Raw genomic sequence first — 17,365 nt, forward strand, 5'->3', positions numbered from 1 at the left:
TTCCCACATCAATACGCAGACTGAAACAAAGCATTGGAGCAGTCTGTCAGTCAGCATGTGAACATCGTGCAGGAGCTAGCTCGCATGTCTCTTCGTCAATAATTGAACACATCCAGGGTGTGATACGGTGTTTGGGTGCATTCTCATGGTGCCATAAAGGTACTCAAGTGTGAGCAAAACACAGCCTTACTGTAAATATTAACCACATTTAACAGCATGGAAAGCAATTACACAGAGGCTGAATTAAACCATAATGACCAGTGAGACAAATGAGGACGTTACAAGGAAATGTCTAATAAAGACTTAACGACCTGTTTTAACGGCAACAAGCATATTTTGTCAACAAGAACGTCTTTGCGTGTTTGCTCCGGGTACCCGATGATGGACAGTCTCTCCCAGAAACAGCGTGTCTCCTGAGCATAGCGCTTATGCCAGTTTTTTTTTACTTACCTCTGGAGCAATCACAGAACTAGACATGCTGGATTTGACCTGACAAAGGAGTCTTATTACCCTTCCATAATTGGAAAGCCAAGTGAGGAGGGGGCGCCATATCATGATTCCATTTACAATATTTACAACTCAATAAACATTTCGTTTCATCCTCTGTCCTTCATGCCTGTGAATTCCAGATAACACAGAGGTTAAAGAGAACACTAAATATAAATTGGCTCAAAGAGCATATGGAAGTGGGGACTGAAGGATGCCTTTGAGATTGCCACTGCTTTACCTTCACATTACTGCCAAATGATATTGGGTGTGAGGCTTGAATTAGCACTGAAATCAGGCGTGGGATACAATCAGGCTTTTGAGGGTCTAGGAGCTCCAGCAGACATGTTGGAATATCCGTGGACTGCTGACTGACTCAAAGATGACTTGAACACAGGCCGTGGGCTTAATGCATGTTATCCTACAAGGAGTGGTGCCACCCGCTCCCGTCTGATACAGCTGAAGCATGTCGTACTGCGGCGCTGTGAGAATTTAATAGAGGGAAAATTGTTAGGTTGTGTCTGTGCAACACAAAACTGGCTGAACATACAAAAAGTCATGTCAAAATGCAGTTACCCGTGAGGTAAAAGCCAGCCCCTGTACTCCCACCACTGGCAGCTGAAGTGGAGTTTGAAATCGTTATTACAGTTTTTCTTTTTTTTTGCCTTTGCATCATTGCAAATGTTATACAGGAAGAAGAAGAGGAAAACATAGCTATTTATTAACATGCCAGCATTATTGTATTATTTAGTATTATTATTTAGATACACATGAGAACAACCATCTCTAGCGCTGTAAGAGAAAAAGAGAAAATTTCCAGTGAGGAGCAGTTCTCTGGGAGAAAATACTGCTGTCTGAGGACAGACAAGAAGAATGGCCAGTCTGCTTCAAGCTGGCCATCAAATAATCATCAAATAACCACTTGTTACATCAGCTAGGAGCTAAACGCAGGAAACTGAGGCTACAATTCACGTGTTCACCAAAATTGGACAATAGAAGATTATTAAAATGTTGCCTGGTCAGCTGAGTCTCAATTTAATGCTAAATTTCAAATTGTTGGGTCAGAATTTGGTATGAAAGCCTTCTATTACCAGCTCAGACTTTAGACATGGTGGTATAATGGTACAGGGGACTAACTGAATATTATTGCTGATCACACTCACCCCTTTATGACCTGCATATAATCCAGGATAACACGCCATGCCACAAAGCTTGAACAGGACAATAAGTGCACTGTACTCAAACGGCCTCCACAGTCACCAGATATCAAACCAAAAGAGCACCTTCAGGGTTGTTACATTGATAGATGTGGTGAATTCAACATCATGCATGTGCAGCAGTACAAATCAAAATCTGAGAATGTTTCAGCACCTTGTTGAATCTGTGCCTGAAAACCTAAAAGCAGTTCTGAAGGCAAAAAGACAGTCAAATCCAGTGGTGCATTTAACTTTTATTTTTTGACTTTTTCATGTGAAAATGAAAATACAAGGTGAGTTGCTTTTCCACACTTCTGTTGCCCAAATCATTGCTTAATTCTCCTGGATGTACTCCATAAATGCAGTGCAATTGCTGAGTATTAGGAAGTCAGGAGATCATATTTGATTGATGTTTTCTTGTAGACAGCATGTCTGTCTACCAATATAACATCAATATACTCCTGGCGAACATTCCTGTCTGCTTTCACAGTCTGAATTTAGTATACATGAATTCTGAAGAACACTAAGCATAACACGCTGACTGAAGTGCTAAAATAATTACTAAAAAAATAACCATCTGCTGCCCAAGCCCTATCAGATAAGACTGCACACACATGGACACACATACACTCTTCCTTGGCTGTAATCCTCCGTCTACAGTGAACTCCCAGGGAGAGGTTACTAACAGACGTGCTGCTTGGATCTACGGTGTATTAGGCTTGATGAGGATGCAGTGGTGTTTAGCAACGAGGGGCTTCTGCCGTGGAGTTTGTACACTACATTAGCATCTGCTGGGCCATACGATAGGAGATAAACCTGAAGCAGGCGCGATGCATCTTCATTAAAGTCACCACCTCGCAAAAACACTGCCAAACACTCTCTGTGGCCAGATGCCACCTTTAAGCTTGGTTTGTTTGTTGTTGTTGTGGTTTTTAGAAACGGGTTTGACATGGACAAGCGAGAGAGCCTCAATTTGGGAGAGCGCTTTGTGCTGCTGCCAGGTAAATTTAGACATCAGTCTTAGTTAAACAATTACATGCTAAGATGGGAATTTACATAGTTTAATGGCAGCAGGGTACAACTATGGAACAGGCTTCTTTTCCTGCAGCTGTAATGCGTTAGTCAACCATTCAGACAATTTCTTCCCAGTATTACTCTGTCAAACTAAGTTTGTATACTCTGGTGGAAATAATGTGTTTCTCTTTCAGAGGAAGACACGACTATGGACCATGTCTTATGTGATAGCTGGTTTAAATGAAGCTTTTCCATTACAGAAGCTCAATACACTATGGCAAGTTATAAGATTAGTGATATGCTCCGTTCCCATCAGCTTGTCATTATTTGGCCAGTTTGCAATTTCCATTAGCTCTTTGTTGTAGTTGTACTAGCAGATCATCACTGGTTTACATTTCTAGCAGTCTTAGTAATGATGCTGGATGAATTATGTTTGAATTATGTGACTTTAGTGGACCCACAAATTGATTATTGATTATCAATTCACAAGCAGGTAAGGACCTAAATTTAGTTCATGAATATTCCGATAATGTTCAGGATGTGTAAAACATTTAGAAGTTAAACTGGTGACAATAGCTATGAATAAGTTAAGCTGTTTTGATGTGCTTGTTATAGCAATGGTGTCATGATCCTGGGTCTGCTGACCCAGCGTTTTGTGTTTAGTTTATGTAGCCTTCAGGTTTCCTAAGTTTATCATTATCATGCCTAGGTGTTACTAGTTATTTTCCCCTCGTGTTTCCACTATGTTAAGTCTCCCCTGCTTTCATGTATTTTATGTCTGTGGCGTATGTTGTCAGTCCAGGTTGTCATGTTTATATCTCACTGTTTCCTGTCTTATTGTGAAGAGGTCTGGTGTGTCTGTGTTCATCGTGTTCAGTTTTACTCTCCCATTGTCACGTCGTTATGTTCATGTGTGTCAGCTGGTTCCCCATGTGTTGCCACTTCCCTCATTATCCTCCTGTGTCCATTTAGTCTGTGTGCTCTCAGCCATTCTTTGTCAGGTCGTCTGCTCATCCATGTCTCATCTCCAGGTACCCATGTCAGTTCACTATGGTTAAGGTTTTTCATGTTTTGTTATTAGTTCACCCAGTTTAGGTTATTGTTTAGTTTTCAACGATGCCCTATTATTTTGTACCCTCATTACTAGTCTCATTAAACGGCTTGTTTTGTTAATCCACACCACGTTTCGGTCTGCGCTTGAGTCCTCCTCTGCAACACATACGGCCTGCCCCAGCCAGACCGTGACAAATGGTGCATTTGCGCTGTAGCTAAATACAAACTTGAAGTATTTTTACACAACCATTTCCACCACATTCTGCTTTCTTATACCACAGGCAAATATTTACGAATACTTTTAACTGTTATGTATGTTTTTGTAAAATGTTCATTATAGACAAGAAAAATATATGTTGAGATTATTTCCACCATTCAAAACTGTTCAAATTCGTCACAGACTGACCAGTTATGGTTGTTAAATATCAATCACATATTATTGTACATGTCACACAGTAAAATTTAAAGCTATATTTAACTTTGAAGATGGCATGCATTCACTATTCATGCAATGTCATAATTATTTCCATCCAGTTTTTATTCTGGGAGTGTCACTAAAGTCCTCTCCAGTACTTCCCAAAGACATCCCAAAGATTCTCCGTGTATTAATGTGTGGACTCTGTGGAGGCCAAGCCATGTGGGAGCATCATGTCGTGACTTCTGAGCCTCTCTCTGTTATAATGTCTGTAAATAAACTGCTGAACTGTTTCTGGTCTGAGTCCTGCGCTTATGTCCATATTTAATAAGAACTTCAGAGTCACAGATTGAGCACTTCTGAACAGGTGAGTAAACAGGTAGGCTGAATTTTGCCACAGAAGTGTATGTGTGGGTAGATTTGGCAGAAGTAAAGATAACTGTGATTGGTTGAGGTTGTTTTAAGTCCTGGTTTGATTGCTTACTTGTTTACTTTGTTATGGCAGGCTGCAGGGAGGCAAGCAGGCAGGCCAGAGGTGCTAAGGGGAGGTGGAGGTGAGCAATTGGTAAGTGTTTCTCTTTTGAGTAGACGTAGACTGGCTCCAGGATACAGTTGAGTTGGATTTGCAGGAGTCAACTTGAATTTCCCCACAGGGAAGCATTTCTAGCCGTCAAAACACCAAATGATTACTATGAGACACACAAGAAAGTGGAGTTAGAAAATTCCGAAGGCAAGAACAGAGGGGGAAACATTGGTAGCCTAATTACTACCACTGAGGAGGCAACAATCTGGCAGATTGTGGAGGCTCAATCGGCTCTTTAAATACTGGTTTGATGAGTCGATGACAAGAGCCTGTGAAAACTGGAGGGCCCTCCTGCAGATGAGCAAATCTAAAGCGCCAGCCTACTGCTCCACCTGAGAGGAGAAAGAAAGAGAAAAAAGAAGGAAAACAAACCTATCTTGCCGGGACCATGACACTTTCACAACTGAATGCTGCTATTGCCATTTTGGAATAACTAACAGGAAAAAACCTGGTTGTTGTGAATTTTTAGGCAGGCAGCTCACCTCATTGTTTGTTCACATTGCTCAACCTAAACATCCAATGTAATGGATGATGTAATGATGTAATGTAATGATGCTGCTCTACTCTAAGTCTTTTTTTGTACTGAACTTTTGTTCTAAGCAAATATACAAGTTCTTTTATGTCAAAGCGACTTGTATTTTGAATGTTGGTATAATGTCACCTATTAATATTTGTCATCTAAGAATCTGGACAATAAGTGACATTTATAAGGAGAAGGAAAAACCAAAGCCAAAGTTCAAGGACCACTAAAACCAGAAAACTATTCAGACCTCCCCTTTTCACGGGTTTCATGATGATAAGACTGCTGTAACTTTTCATTCACCTGAGATTCTGTAACCAGCCATCAATTCGCCCACCTGCTGAGCATCCCAGTATGATAATTTTTGGGAACAAGAGTAGGTGTGTGGGGATAAAACACAGTACGTCTGATGAAAGCAAAGCCTTGTGGACTGCATTAGACAGATTAAAGAAGCTGAGATCACCTGGTGAGTCTTGTCACAGTTTGAACTGATCAAGGAAAATTCTACTAGTCCAGATGATTTACTTCAGAGGGAGAGACATCTTCCCGAGAAACACTGATCGGTCACCCTGCGTCTTGCAACTGACATTTCATCTGTGCTTTGGGATGATTGTACTTTGGCATTCATTTCATTCAAACAGAGAAGGTCATTGTTGTTTGTTCCTAAACTCAGTGCTGAAACACAAAAACAAAAACACAAAGCAGGTTACTTTCACAAAAGAAGACAGTCATAGATCATAGCTTATCTCTTTACAAGAGGAGTTCAAAAAGAGATAATCCATATAGTTGATTGCCATTACTGCTGATGTGCAATCCTTTCTTGCTCCTATGCTGATTTGGGCCACACACACACTGGAAATTGTACTGCGAATCCACAACAAAGTCTTAACAAACACTTACATGGTTCAGATCATGAAATAACTTTTAACATAAGGGGAAAAATACCTGAGTAAATACAAAGTGAGGAGTGCATTCTCAGAAAGCTATCTAAACCTAACTGATCTCTGTGAAAAAGTAGCTGCCCTCCTCCATTGTTAAATCGTGGATCAGATGTGATTAACCATATTTTTTGGAAAGCTCAGTTCATGTTCACTGGCCACATCCAGGCCTGATCACTGCCAGACCTGTTTAATCAAGGAAACATTTAAAAATAACCTGTACGATAAAGTGAAGTAGGTTAAAATCTCAAGAACCAACACATTACTCCACAATCTAAAGAAACTCAAAAACAGCTGAGAAATGAAGTCATTGACATCGATCGGTCTGGAAAGCCATTTCTAAGGCTTTGGAAGTCCACCGAGCTATGGTGGGATTATCATCCACAAATGGAGAAAAATTGGAATTGGTAAACCTTCTCAGGAGTGTCCAACCAAACCTACCAACGCTACCTCATCTATTACTTAACAAGAAGGTCATAAAAGATCCCAGGACCGTATCTAAAGAACTGCAGGCCTCACTTGCCTCAGTTAAGGACAGAGTTCATGATTCAAGATGACCATAAATGGCATCCACGACACGAGTTTCAAGGCAAAAAACATTGCTGACCGAAAAGAACACAAAGGCTTGTCTCACATTTGTAAAAAAACATAAAAAATGCTGACTTTTGGAAAAATATTCTGTGGACTGATCAGGCATCAGGCATAAAACTAACACAGTATTTCATAAAAAGAACATCAGAGCAACAGTCAAACATGGTAGTGGTAGTGTGATGGTCTGGGGCTGGTTTGCTATTTCAGTCATTCTACTTCTGGATGACTTGCCCCAATTTGTGGAACCGTGAATTTTGCTACATCAAGAAAATCCTGAAGGAGAAGGTCGAGCCATCAGCCGGTGCCCAGAACATCAAGCGTACTTAGGTTATGCAGCAGGACAATGATCAGAAACCAGCAAATCCATCTCGGAATGGCAATTTTGGAGTGGCCTTATCAAAGTGAGGTGCATTTGCATGACTTGTAACAGTTTCATGTCACTGAATCAAAACAATTCTGCAAAGAAAAGTAGACTAAAATTCTTCCACAGTGATGTGAAAGACCACTTGATCACCGTTTTTGCTACCAAATGTGGAACAAGCAGTTAATAGGTCTAGCATACAATTACATTTTATACATTTCTCTTCTTTAGTAGAGGCTGTTGTTTACATGACTAATGCTTTACAAATGTTTACGTAGGTTTTCTAAAATGACAGTTGCTTGTGCTCATTCACGTTCATTCTTGTGCTGGGAGCAAAACTACGCTGAAGTAGAAGCTAATACAGACCCTGAATCAGAAGCTCTACGAATCTGTCCCCAGGCCCTGCAGATACCTCCTCAAATAATTCGCACCATTTTCAGCAGAATTATGAGAAAAGTTCCTCCAGGTCCAAAAATGCGCCTATTATTTACACACATCTCAGCACAGTGAAGGAGAGCTTGGCATCATGTCCACTTCACACGCACTTCAACATATCAATAAAGCATATGGGAAATTATTTTACAAATCAATAACCACACACATAATGCTCCAGTGTGAGAGATTGAGCTGATGTATGCCCACAGTGAACAAGGTCACATACCCCCTCAGACTTGCTCAAACACACTTCAAATCCATCAAATTAAATTCGATAAAAAGCCTTTGCAATTTAGCAGTATTCTCAAATGAGGTTCTGAGAGACCAGAAAAGGGGCAAGTACAGTTCAAGTTCAAAGCCAAAGGCTCATCTTTCATGCCGTGGCACTGAGGGACACGTTTGTTCGCTGCTGCAACAATGATCTGTCAGTGTTAATGAGTGATGAGTGGAGATTTATTTTTGCTGCAGTGCTGCGTTAAACAAATCACTTCATAATCCAGTCCTATAATATCCCCTATTATAACAAGGATGCTTATATCAGTATGAATGAGTGGGAGAGACACACTTGCAACCAAATTATTATTTGGGCGCTCGAGGGTGGATGATTTTGAGGAATTTACAGAATACATTTTTAAAGAAAAAAATGACAAGAAAATGTTAAGATCTCATTCTAGAGGTCATAGGGTGAGAAGGATGGTACACCCTGCATCTGTGCCGTAGGTACGTCGTAACAATAAACCCACATGACTTGATTGAATGACTGTAATTGGTCCATTCACTACTGTAATGTTCTCCTATGCATTTCCAGCAAATCTCTGGTCTCATAGGGCTCCCAGGATGCCTGCCATCGAGCCCTGTTGTGCTAGTGTCAGCAACATATGCACAACAACTTGAAAATGTGGAGGAATATTAAGTTCAGCAATGAGTCCCGATTCTACCTACCACAACTGGATCATAGGGTCAAAGTGTAGAGAGGACACAGAGCATGCTGTGCTGATTGCTGCACCAATAAGTTAACAGCTTTTGGTGAAAACAGTGTGATTGTGTGGGACGGCATCTATCAAGATGCAATTCTGCAACCAGTGGCAGTCCCATATCTTCACAGTCTGGGACTGAACTCAACATTTAGGAATGGAGAGGATTGAATGGCCTGCCTGCAGCCCTAACTGCAACCCCATTGAAAACTTTGGAATCAGCTTGGGCGAACTGTTCCTGCCAGAGTGAACAACACAACCACACTGGCTCACTTACAACAAATGCTTGTTGAAGAATGGGATGCCATTCCACAGCAGTGTGTGACCAAGCTGGTGAGGAGGAGGTGCCAGGCTTTTATGGATGTGTATAGTTCTTCCAGATGTTTCCGAGGCACCTTTGTTTATTAATTGAGTAAGTGGTTAAGATGCCAATATGCTTTGTATCTTCAGACTTCAATAATCTAATCCAATCAACGATACTATGATAGTATGATCAACAGCAGAAACAGCTTTTTTCAAGATTGGACGAGTTTTTTTTCATCGGGACAACCAACATTCCCAACTCTGCTGCTTAACCCAGAAATGCATTTTCCTTATAAATATGGGATAATTTAAGGTGAAATAAACAGGCTTTCCCATTCTATTACCGAGAAGCATTGTTTCAACCAAACATATATGTCATAGTCTGGCTGAAGCAGACTGTGTGAGGTGAGGAGGTGGACCCAAGTGCAGACACTCAAAACTAAACTTGGTTTTAACAAAGGGTGAGCCATTTATTGGAGGCTGATAAAACAGTACAAGAACAAAGATGAAGGTGAAACCAAACAATAACCGTAATTGGGAGAACCAAGTTTAAACATAAAAAACCCTGGAACGTGAACATAAAAATAGAAATCTGACATGAGAAACCCGAAACATGAAGACTTGGCATGAACTGATAAACCTGGAAACTTGGCATGACATGGTAGCAAAGCAGGACGAACGGACGAGGGATTGAGTGAAAACACAGAGACTAAATACTCACATGAGGTGATCAGGGGAAGTGGAAACACCTAATTGAATGACATAATGACGCCATAGGGGAAGTGAAACTAAACACACTGAGCATGGAACACCAGACCTCTTCAAAATAAAACAGGAAACCTAACGGGACACAAACATGACAAAACAAGCTTGATGACATAGCACGTGCAGACATGACACACATAACAGACTAAGACATGCTGACTTAACATGGCGAAGTGATGAGGAACACGTACACTATAAATGCACAGAGAGTAAAAAGGGAACTGGAGATGAGACAGACATCACAGAAACACATGAAGGGCAAGAGAGACTTAAACACAAGGGGTGATGACGGAAAGGGGATCTAAAAATCATTGAACTAACACGGCAACCTTGGCGAAATAGAATGAGCTGAACTTAAACATAAACCATAAGCCATAAAAATATGAGGCAACTCAAACAATGGGTCACACGACCCAGGATCGTGACAATAAATGTCCTTACTTTTTGTGGTAATTGTATATAAAATTAGCAGAACATTGGTTCTACTTACCGCCTTAATTGCTGTGAAAGCAGTAAGGATATACTTAGCTTTTCGCACACTCCTTCTGCATATCCACCCAACACCTTCTCTGTCTACCAGTGCTCTGTGCCTTATTCCTTGTAATGTTTCTAAAAATATAAATAAATAAAAGAATGGCTAGAGTCTGAAAAGAAAAATCCCCCCAAAAAGAACTGCTGAAAGACTACTGCAGGAATAAACATGTTCAAATCAAACAGTCCCTGACATTTAGAGCAGATGCAGGCAGCCTCATACTCCTTGCACCATAGAACATGGGCTGCAGTGACATCTCTATCTTTGATGACAGTCATTTCCACTGCAACTATTGTTATTCCAAAGTCAGTGATAGGGTGCTGGTTAAATGGGAAAAAAAGCTTGAATTCAGTCCCATTTTTCACTGTTCTTTTTGCTATTTGTGCAGGGTGAAGAGGAGAGAACAGATAAACAAGCAGTGTTGTTTTGCTATTCTTGGAAACCGACTGTATCCACCTGTATCATGTTTTTATTCAAAACCAATTTCTAGAAAATGCCAAACAAGAAGCCAGACAATGAAAATGTTCTGTCTGCATAATTATGAAGATAGCTCTGCAAAGGTTAACAAGACTTGATTCAACAGCCATCAATGCATAAAACAGACTCTGCATTTATTAGGAGAATACTTACTTTATCTTACCAGAAATACATTTGTATGACTTGTGAGAGTTCATAACAGTAAGCAAAAGTGACCTTCAAGCATCTCCTGGGGCAAATTAAGCTTGATATTTTTTTTCCAGATAAAGTTGTAAATGTGGTAAGTAACTCCAGGTGTTAAAATTCAGACGATGTTTCAACGCAATTTGCTCAAATAGTTTTGCCATTCAGACACAGCTCAAGTGGCAATCATAGGCATGTTTTCTCTTTGTCAACATGTTTCCTGAAAAGCGGGGGTGCTGTCCAATTTCTGTGAATCCACACAATTCCCAGTGATCATTTGTCAATCAGACATTGTGCATTTGTGTTCTGTCTTTTTAGTTGGCTTTCTTTTGAAACGGCATTCAATCCAGCCCCCTTCACCAGAAAGCAGCCAGGCTGCTGCTCTTGTTTGTTTATTGTGGTTCCATACTTGATGCATTTTCCAGTGAAAGTTGCTCATCTGACGAAGGATGCTGAAGACAGTTTGATTATTATAGCTATAAGCTTAAAAAGAAGAAGAAAATTACATCGAATTTTCATAATTGTGTTTCTGGTGGTTTTGTTAATAATTATTTCAAAGAGAAGACCTTTATTTGCACTTTGCCAAAATAAGCTCCCAGCCTTCCAGTCTCTCGCTCTCATTTTTTTTTTATTAAAGATTTGGTGGCCTGTGCATCCTGCATATAAACAAGTAATGATAATTTACCAATTATACTTTAAGCCAGGTTTGAAAATTTGTACAAGAGTTAGGATGTTTATGAAACAGAGGCTGCCTCATAGTGTGAGGTGTTTCTCCACCCAGCTTAGGCAATGAAACATGTTTACAGTCTGCCGGTCCAAAATAAAATGATAGGGATGGCTATTCTGCAGCTGCACACCATCCCAAAAGGTTTGTACTTTAGTTATAGTGAAGTTTTTGTGCTTTTATTTGCCTTAAGCACTCACTAGAGGGTATTCATCTCTACAATGTACCCGTTAAAGTCTATTAATCGTTTCTAGCATCAGCGCATAAGTCAGCACCTCACCCTCTTCTTCAAATATGGTCATTTACTGTCCCCCCCCCCCCCCCCCCCCACACACACACACACACACGCACACACACAAAAAAAACCCAGACTGAAACAATATGTAAATCTGACTCTTCTCCCTCCTACTTATCGTGGTAGAGCTGTTCAGGCCTTTTGCTATGTTTTAATGTCAACACACCTTCAACTTGTACTCACCTGCCTTGTTCTCTTTCTTCCTAGGGAAATTACCTGCCAGCTTGCCTGTCAGTGCTGTTCACTGCCTCCTTGTTGGAGGAAAACACACGCGCAAAACCAGCAAGACTGAGTTGAGTTACCAGTTTAGCTGTTTTGGAACTCTCTCATCTGTTTTGTACTTCAGGAAAGTTGGACTTGGGTTTGAGCAGACCTTTTTGTCCATATCTTCATTAAAAACCTTTGAACTTCCATTTGAACGATCTGCATGTGAACCCCTCTTGCTAAACTGCAACAAATTAAGTTTGATTTCAAATTTCAAAAACAAAAAACCCCCAAATAAAACAAAAAAAGTTACTTGGTCTTGCTGAGCCTCTTCCATGTTTTGGTAACAGTCTGGGTGTGAGCACAGAGCAGCTGCAGGGTGTCCTGTTCAAAGTGATGCTTGTTAGAAGATCATCTTCCCGACAGATGACAGATAATTTATCCCATTATTCATCCTTTTGCACCCAAACAAATGTTCTCACTCTCTCATCTTTGCAACAGAGAGAAAAAGAATTCATATGTGAAGTGCCATCATCCTCATTAACTTCAGTTGAAACTTGACTGGAAAAGCATGTCATCCAGAAAGACTGGATGACATGAAGAAAAACCCCTTTTCCCCTCTAACTAAAAGAGTCTTTATTAGCTCTTTTAGTTTGTTTTTAGATTAAAACAATCTAGTTTCAGTAATTTACTTCAAAAGTAAAACCATTCACAAACTTTATAAAGTGCTATTCTAATCCCGTGGATGAAGAGTAGCCATGCAAAATGAATTTAGTGCATGGAAAATACAAAAAAAATCCTTCCCTCCCTCATCTGTTTTGTTTGAAAGCCTATTTTACGATTGGTTTAGTTCAATTTAATTAAATTTAGTTGAAATAGCACCAAATCACAACAATAGTTGCCTCAAGGGACTTTATACTGTAAGGTAAAGACTCTGCAATAATACAAGGAAAGTAGAAAAACACAAATATCATATGACCCACTATGAGCAAGCTTTTTGGTGGCAGTGGGAAGGAAAAATTCCCTTCTAGCAGGAAGAAGCCTTGAACAGAACCAGGCTCTGGAACAGGTGGCCACAGGGTATTCTAGAGGCTACTTTTTTAAAAGCATTTTTGTCAAGTCAGTGTAGAGAATGGATAGAAAAGAGGGGTGTAGACTGAGGGTAAGTAACATACGCTCTGGGGTTGACCTAAGTGGAGGTCCCTCAGTGGGACTCAAAGCTGTAAAACGTGAGCTGTAAAACTGCTCAGCCAGGTTAGAGGCTCCTGAATCACAGACACATCTGTCAAGAATACCTACCTGTGGATGCTTGCTTATTTCGCTAACCTTTTGCACATTTATGGGGTTAAGAACTGTTGTAAATCTGCAGAGAAAATTGAGCTAGTTAATTCTGCAAGGTCACAAAATCAAACTACAAGTCCAACAGGTCAGCTGACCTCAACACCAGACCACATGAAGTGCTGGCTCAGCCAAAATCCTTTTTTGAAAAATCACATAGCAAGTAGTCTTTTTAAGTTGCTTTGCACCTGCAAACCCCTTGGCAACCCATTTCCACCTGCCTCCATTCATGCTACATGTGACTTGGGGTGTTTTGACACCTGCACCGTTTGGCAGTTTAAATCAAACTCTGTTTTGCGGAGACATGAACAGTCTAATTGAACCCTGGTGAGGACCCCCACCCCCTAGACTCCTCAGACTACTGTAGATAGAAACATACATTTTTCTTTCACTATATTGATCTAACTGAAAGGTATTTGCTCAACAGGCCAAAATTAAAACGAACACAGTGAAATGAAGCCAAACAGAAAAGTTAGCTTTTCTTGACATGATGTGAAAACTAAATTTCTCAATATTACTTTTTCTTGCCTTTTAAAAAACTATATTCCATATATATATTATTATCGGAATATCATATGAATATAGAAGTATGCTGTTTTCTGGGGTGACTCTGGTATATGGTAACAATATGTTGATAAACCTGAGCTATAAATCACTACATGGTAGCATACATCTTTTGAAGTGTCCTCAGTTTACTATCTCATCCTTTTCTTGGTTCTGCCTTTTTGTGTTTTGAATAAACAGCACAATACTTAAACTCAGGCCCTTTTCCCTTATCTTGACTTCCATACCGTCCTTGCTTATTGAAGTCCAGGGTTTACAACTTCATAAAGCTCAAACACTTTATAAAGATAACTATCCGTGCAAATATTCAGGGTTTTTTAGACCTCACTTGTCCTACAGCCGTGGGACTATGGGATATCACACTCTGGGAATAATGACTTACACTCCAAAGCATAACACTTACATCCATATGGGCTTGTTGGTTTTCTGGATGACCACGTTTATATTGTGGATGTCTTCAAGGCATGTACGCTTGAGTCAATAGGTGTTGCTGTGCTTCTCTTATTTCTTTAAGACCTCGTATCAATAGAAACACTGTTCAAAGCTGCCATTTATGGAAAATGAATAAGTGTATGTCCTCACCACTTAAATATAGGTGTAGGGTATGTGCAAGAAGAACATTGCAGGAGGAAAAAAAGCTTAATGAGGTCAAAATAAACATAATAAAGTCAACACCACATCTTACAACTCACAGAAAAGCTTCTACGTAGAAGGCCACTACATAAAAGAGTCAGCTGGTTGATGTAAGTTTGAATCTTTTTAAATAAACAAAAATGAAAATGACTTGAAATTTAAATTAGATTTAAATATTAAAAGATCTATTTGTATAATGAGGTTGGCTAGTCATTTAGTAACTACATACTTTCTCCTTAGACATGATTACAGTTACACATTTACATTTAATTTGTTTCTACCTTTCATATTGATTATAGTTTGGGCAAATACTCTCCACAGAATTCTTGTCCTTCAGAAACCTTTTTCTTTTTAGATTTGTTGCCCACTCACATTCATTTATGCCATCTGCTCCTTTATTTCAGAAACTGAAGATTCTTACTATTTATAATATCAGTATCTATCAGATATGTGTCTTTATTTGAGACATATATTTAATATATATTCTAGCGAGGAAATATCGCTGAGCAGCTTAAGACTTACTTTAATGTTAACTCACAGCTACAGTCTTACTGAACTCTTTATTTGACTATATTTCTCACTTGTGGAGGTGAATTTTCTATAACAGGGGTGGCCAACCAGTCAGAGACCAAGAGCCACTTTTTTTTTACTGTGTTACCGCAAAGAGCCACATCATACGCATGGGCACACATGAACATCACCCATCCTTTCCTCCCTCTCTCTCTCTCTCTCTCTCTCTCTCACACACACACACACACACACACACACACACACACACACACACACACACACACACCTCTGCTCAGCCAGATTTATTGTAAATGTCACACACCAACATGATAATGACAGAAATGGACTCCTACAGTACTAAAACCACAGGCCAGTCATTTTCAACAATGAACATTGTGTGCACTGTCTCACACACACAAACTCTCAGTTCAACCAAGTCCACAAACAAAAATATAATAATCTACAATAGCATTTACTTTTATAATGCATGTTGTTTAGTGGGACTTCTGGCATTCCTTGCCTTGAACAATCCTCTTTAAATCTGGCTTGTATTCCGTTGTTGTCACTCGAAGCAATTCTTTCACATGTGTGTCAGTCAGAACAGATCGATGCTTTGATTTCACATGTTTTAGGGTAGAAAACACAGACTCGCAGACGTATGTTGACCCAAACATTGACAGTATCTTAAGCGCAGCCCGTTTGACATTGGGGTATTTTTCCATTGGCACACTTTTCCAGAACTCAATGGTCCCTTCCCTTAAAGCAGGTTTCAATTGGTCCTCTTCACAAAGATCGATCATCTCCAACTCAGCCGCAGCTTCATCTGTGACTAGCGGGACTTTCAAACAGCCGGTCTCTGCATTAAATGGGTCGACGAGGAACGTAATCTGTGGCCTTTTCAATTGTAGATCATGGAACCGGGTCACGAAGCTTTCGTGCAAGTTTTCAATCAGCGTTGCATATCTGGCTCTTTGCTTACTCAGGGCAGCACTGGCGACTTGCCCGCTGGCTTTTAGCAGAGTGGGAAAATGCGTTAAATCTCCCTTTTGAATATGTGTCTTGAACAGCTTCAGTTTGTTGACAAACGCAAACACACTTTGCACTAGGTCAGGGAGCATTTTTAACTTACCCTGCAGGGTCAGGTTCAGTCTGTCCAAGTGACACAGCATGTCGACCAAAAAGGCCAGATCCATAATCCACTTGAGGTCCGAGAGCTCGGGATAGTCCTTGTCCTTCTTTTCCATAAACAGTTTCACGGCATCCAAAAGCTCAAAGAAGCGAGAGAGTACCTGGCCTTTTGACAGCCACCTCACAGTGCAGTGCAGCGGCAGGTCACCTGGAAGCCCTTGGTCCAGCTCAGCGATGAGATTCTTGAATTGCCTGTGGTTAAGCGCATGTGTGCGGATATAGTTGACGATTTCCATCACAGGCTTCATGACGTTATCTAAATTCAATGATTTAGACACGAGTTGCTCCATGTGGATGATGCAGTGGAAATTCCAAAAGTCAGGAATAGTTTGGTCAGCTTTGCACAGCCCCACAAGCCCGTTCACAGATCCCATCATGGCTGGTGCTCCATCCGTGGCTATTGCAGTTAATTTCGTTATGGGCAGATTTGCTTTTTCAAATGCAGCCATCATGGTTTCTTTCACATCTATGCCACGGGTTCTGTCTTTTAATGGCACAATATCCAGGAGTTCTTCTTTGATCACACAATCGTTTGAAACAGACCGTGCAAATATTGCCAACTGAGGCTTGTCTTGTATATCACAACTCTCATCCAATGCGACACTAAAATACTCACATGCTTGAAGGTCAGAGTGCAACTGTGATTCAATAGCCGTGTTAATGGCCGATATTCTGTGTTCAACAGTGTGGCGGGACAGTTGGACGTCTGATACCATGCGTTTTAATTTGTCGTTTTCAGGAGACAAGATTTCAACAACATCACTGAGGCATTTTTTAACGAACTCCCCTTCATTGTATGGCTTTTTAGCCCGTGCAATGTTCCAAGCCAGCTGATAGGATGCGAGCGTTATGGTCTCTGACCGCTTCGTAAATTTTTGGAAAAACTGTATCTGCTTTTCTGCCTGACTTTTCAAAGTGGCCAACTCGTGCTTGCGAAGTTCAGTCCCTTTTGGAAATTCCTGGTCGATGTTAGCATGGAGTGAGCTGAAGTGGCGCTGAAGATTTGAAGCTTTGAAATGCGCTAATGACGTCTGACATATAAGGCAGAATGGCTTACCATTGCGTTCAACAAAAAAATATAAA

At 40.4% G+C, this 17,365-nt stretch overlaps 1 protein-coding gene across 1 annotated transcript; it reads right to left on the bottom strand.

Annotated features, from left to right (window-relative positions):
* Positions 1–15,588: 15,588 nt before the first annotated feature.
* On the bottom strand, positions 15,589–16,530 carry LOC146662494 (general transcription factor II-I repeat domain-containing protein 2A-like). The gene has a single exon (XM_085417894.1). The coding sequence runs from the start codon at positions 16,528–16,530 to the stop codon at positions 15,589–15,591; it is 942 nt and encodes a 313-aa protein (XP_085274020.1).
* Positions 16,531–17,365: the final 835 nt, after the last annotated feature.

The sequence above is a fragment of the Rhamphochromis longiceps genome, linkage group LG9 (assembly GCF_057381845.1).
Source record: "Rhamphochromis longiceps isolate RC_006_pf linkage group LG9, R_longiceps_female_GT1.1, whole genome shotgun sequence".
Taxonomy (NCBI): domain Eukaryota; kingdom Metazoa; phylum Chordata; class Actinopteri; order Cichliformes; family Cichlidae; genus Rhamphochromis; species Rhamphochromis longiceps.

Bases quoted from the DNA above. Each gene is read 5' to 3' on its own strand.
- LOC146662494 (XM_085417894.1), bottom strand. From the start codon at position 16,530: ATGAAGCCTGTGATGGAAATCGTCAACTATATCCGCACACATGCGCTT.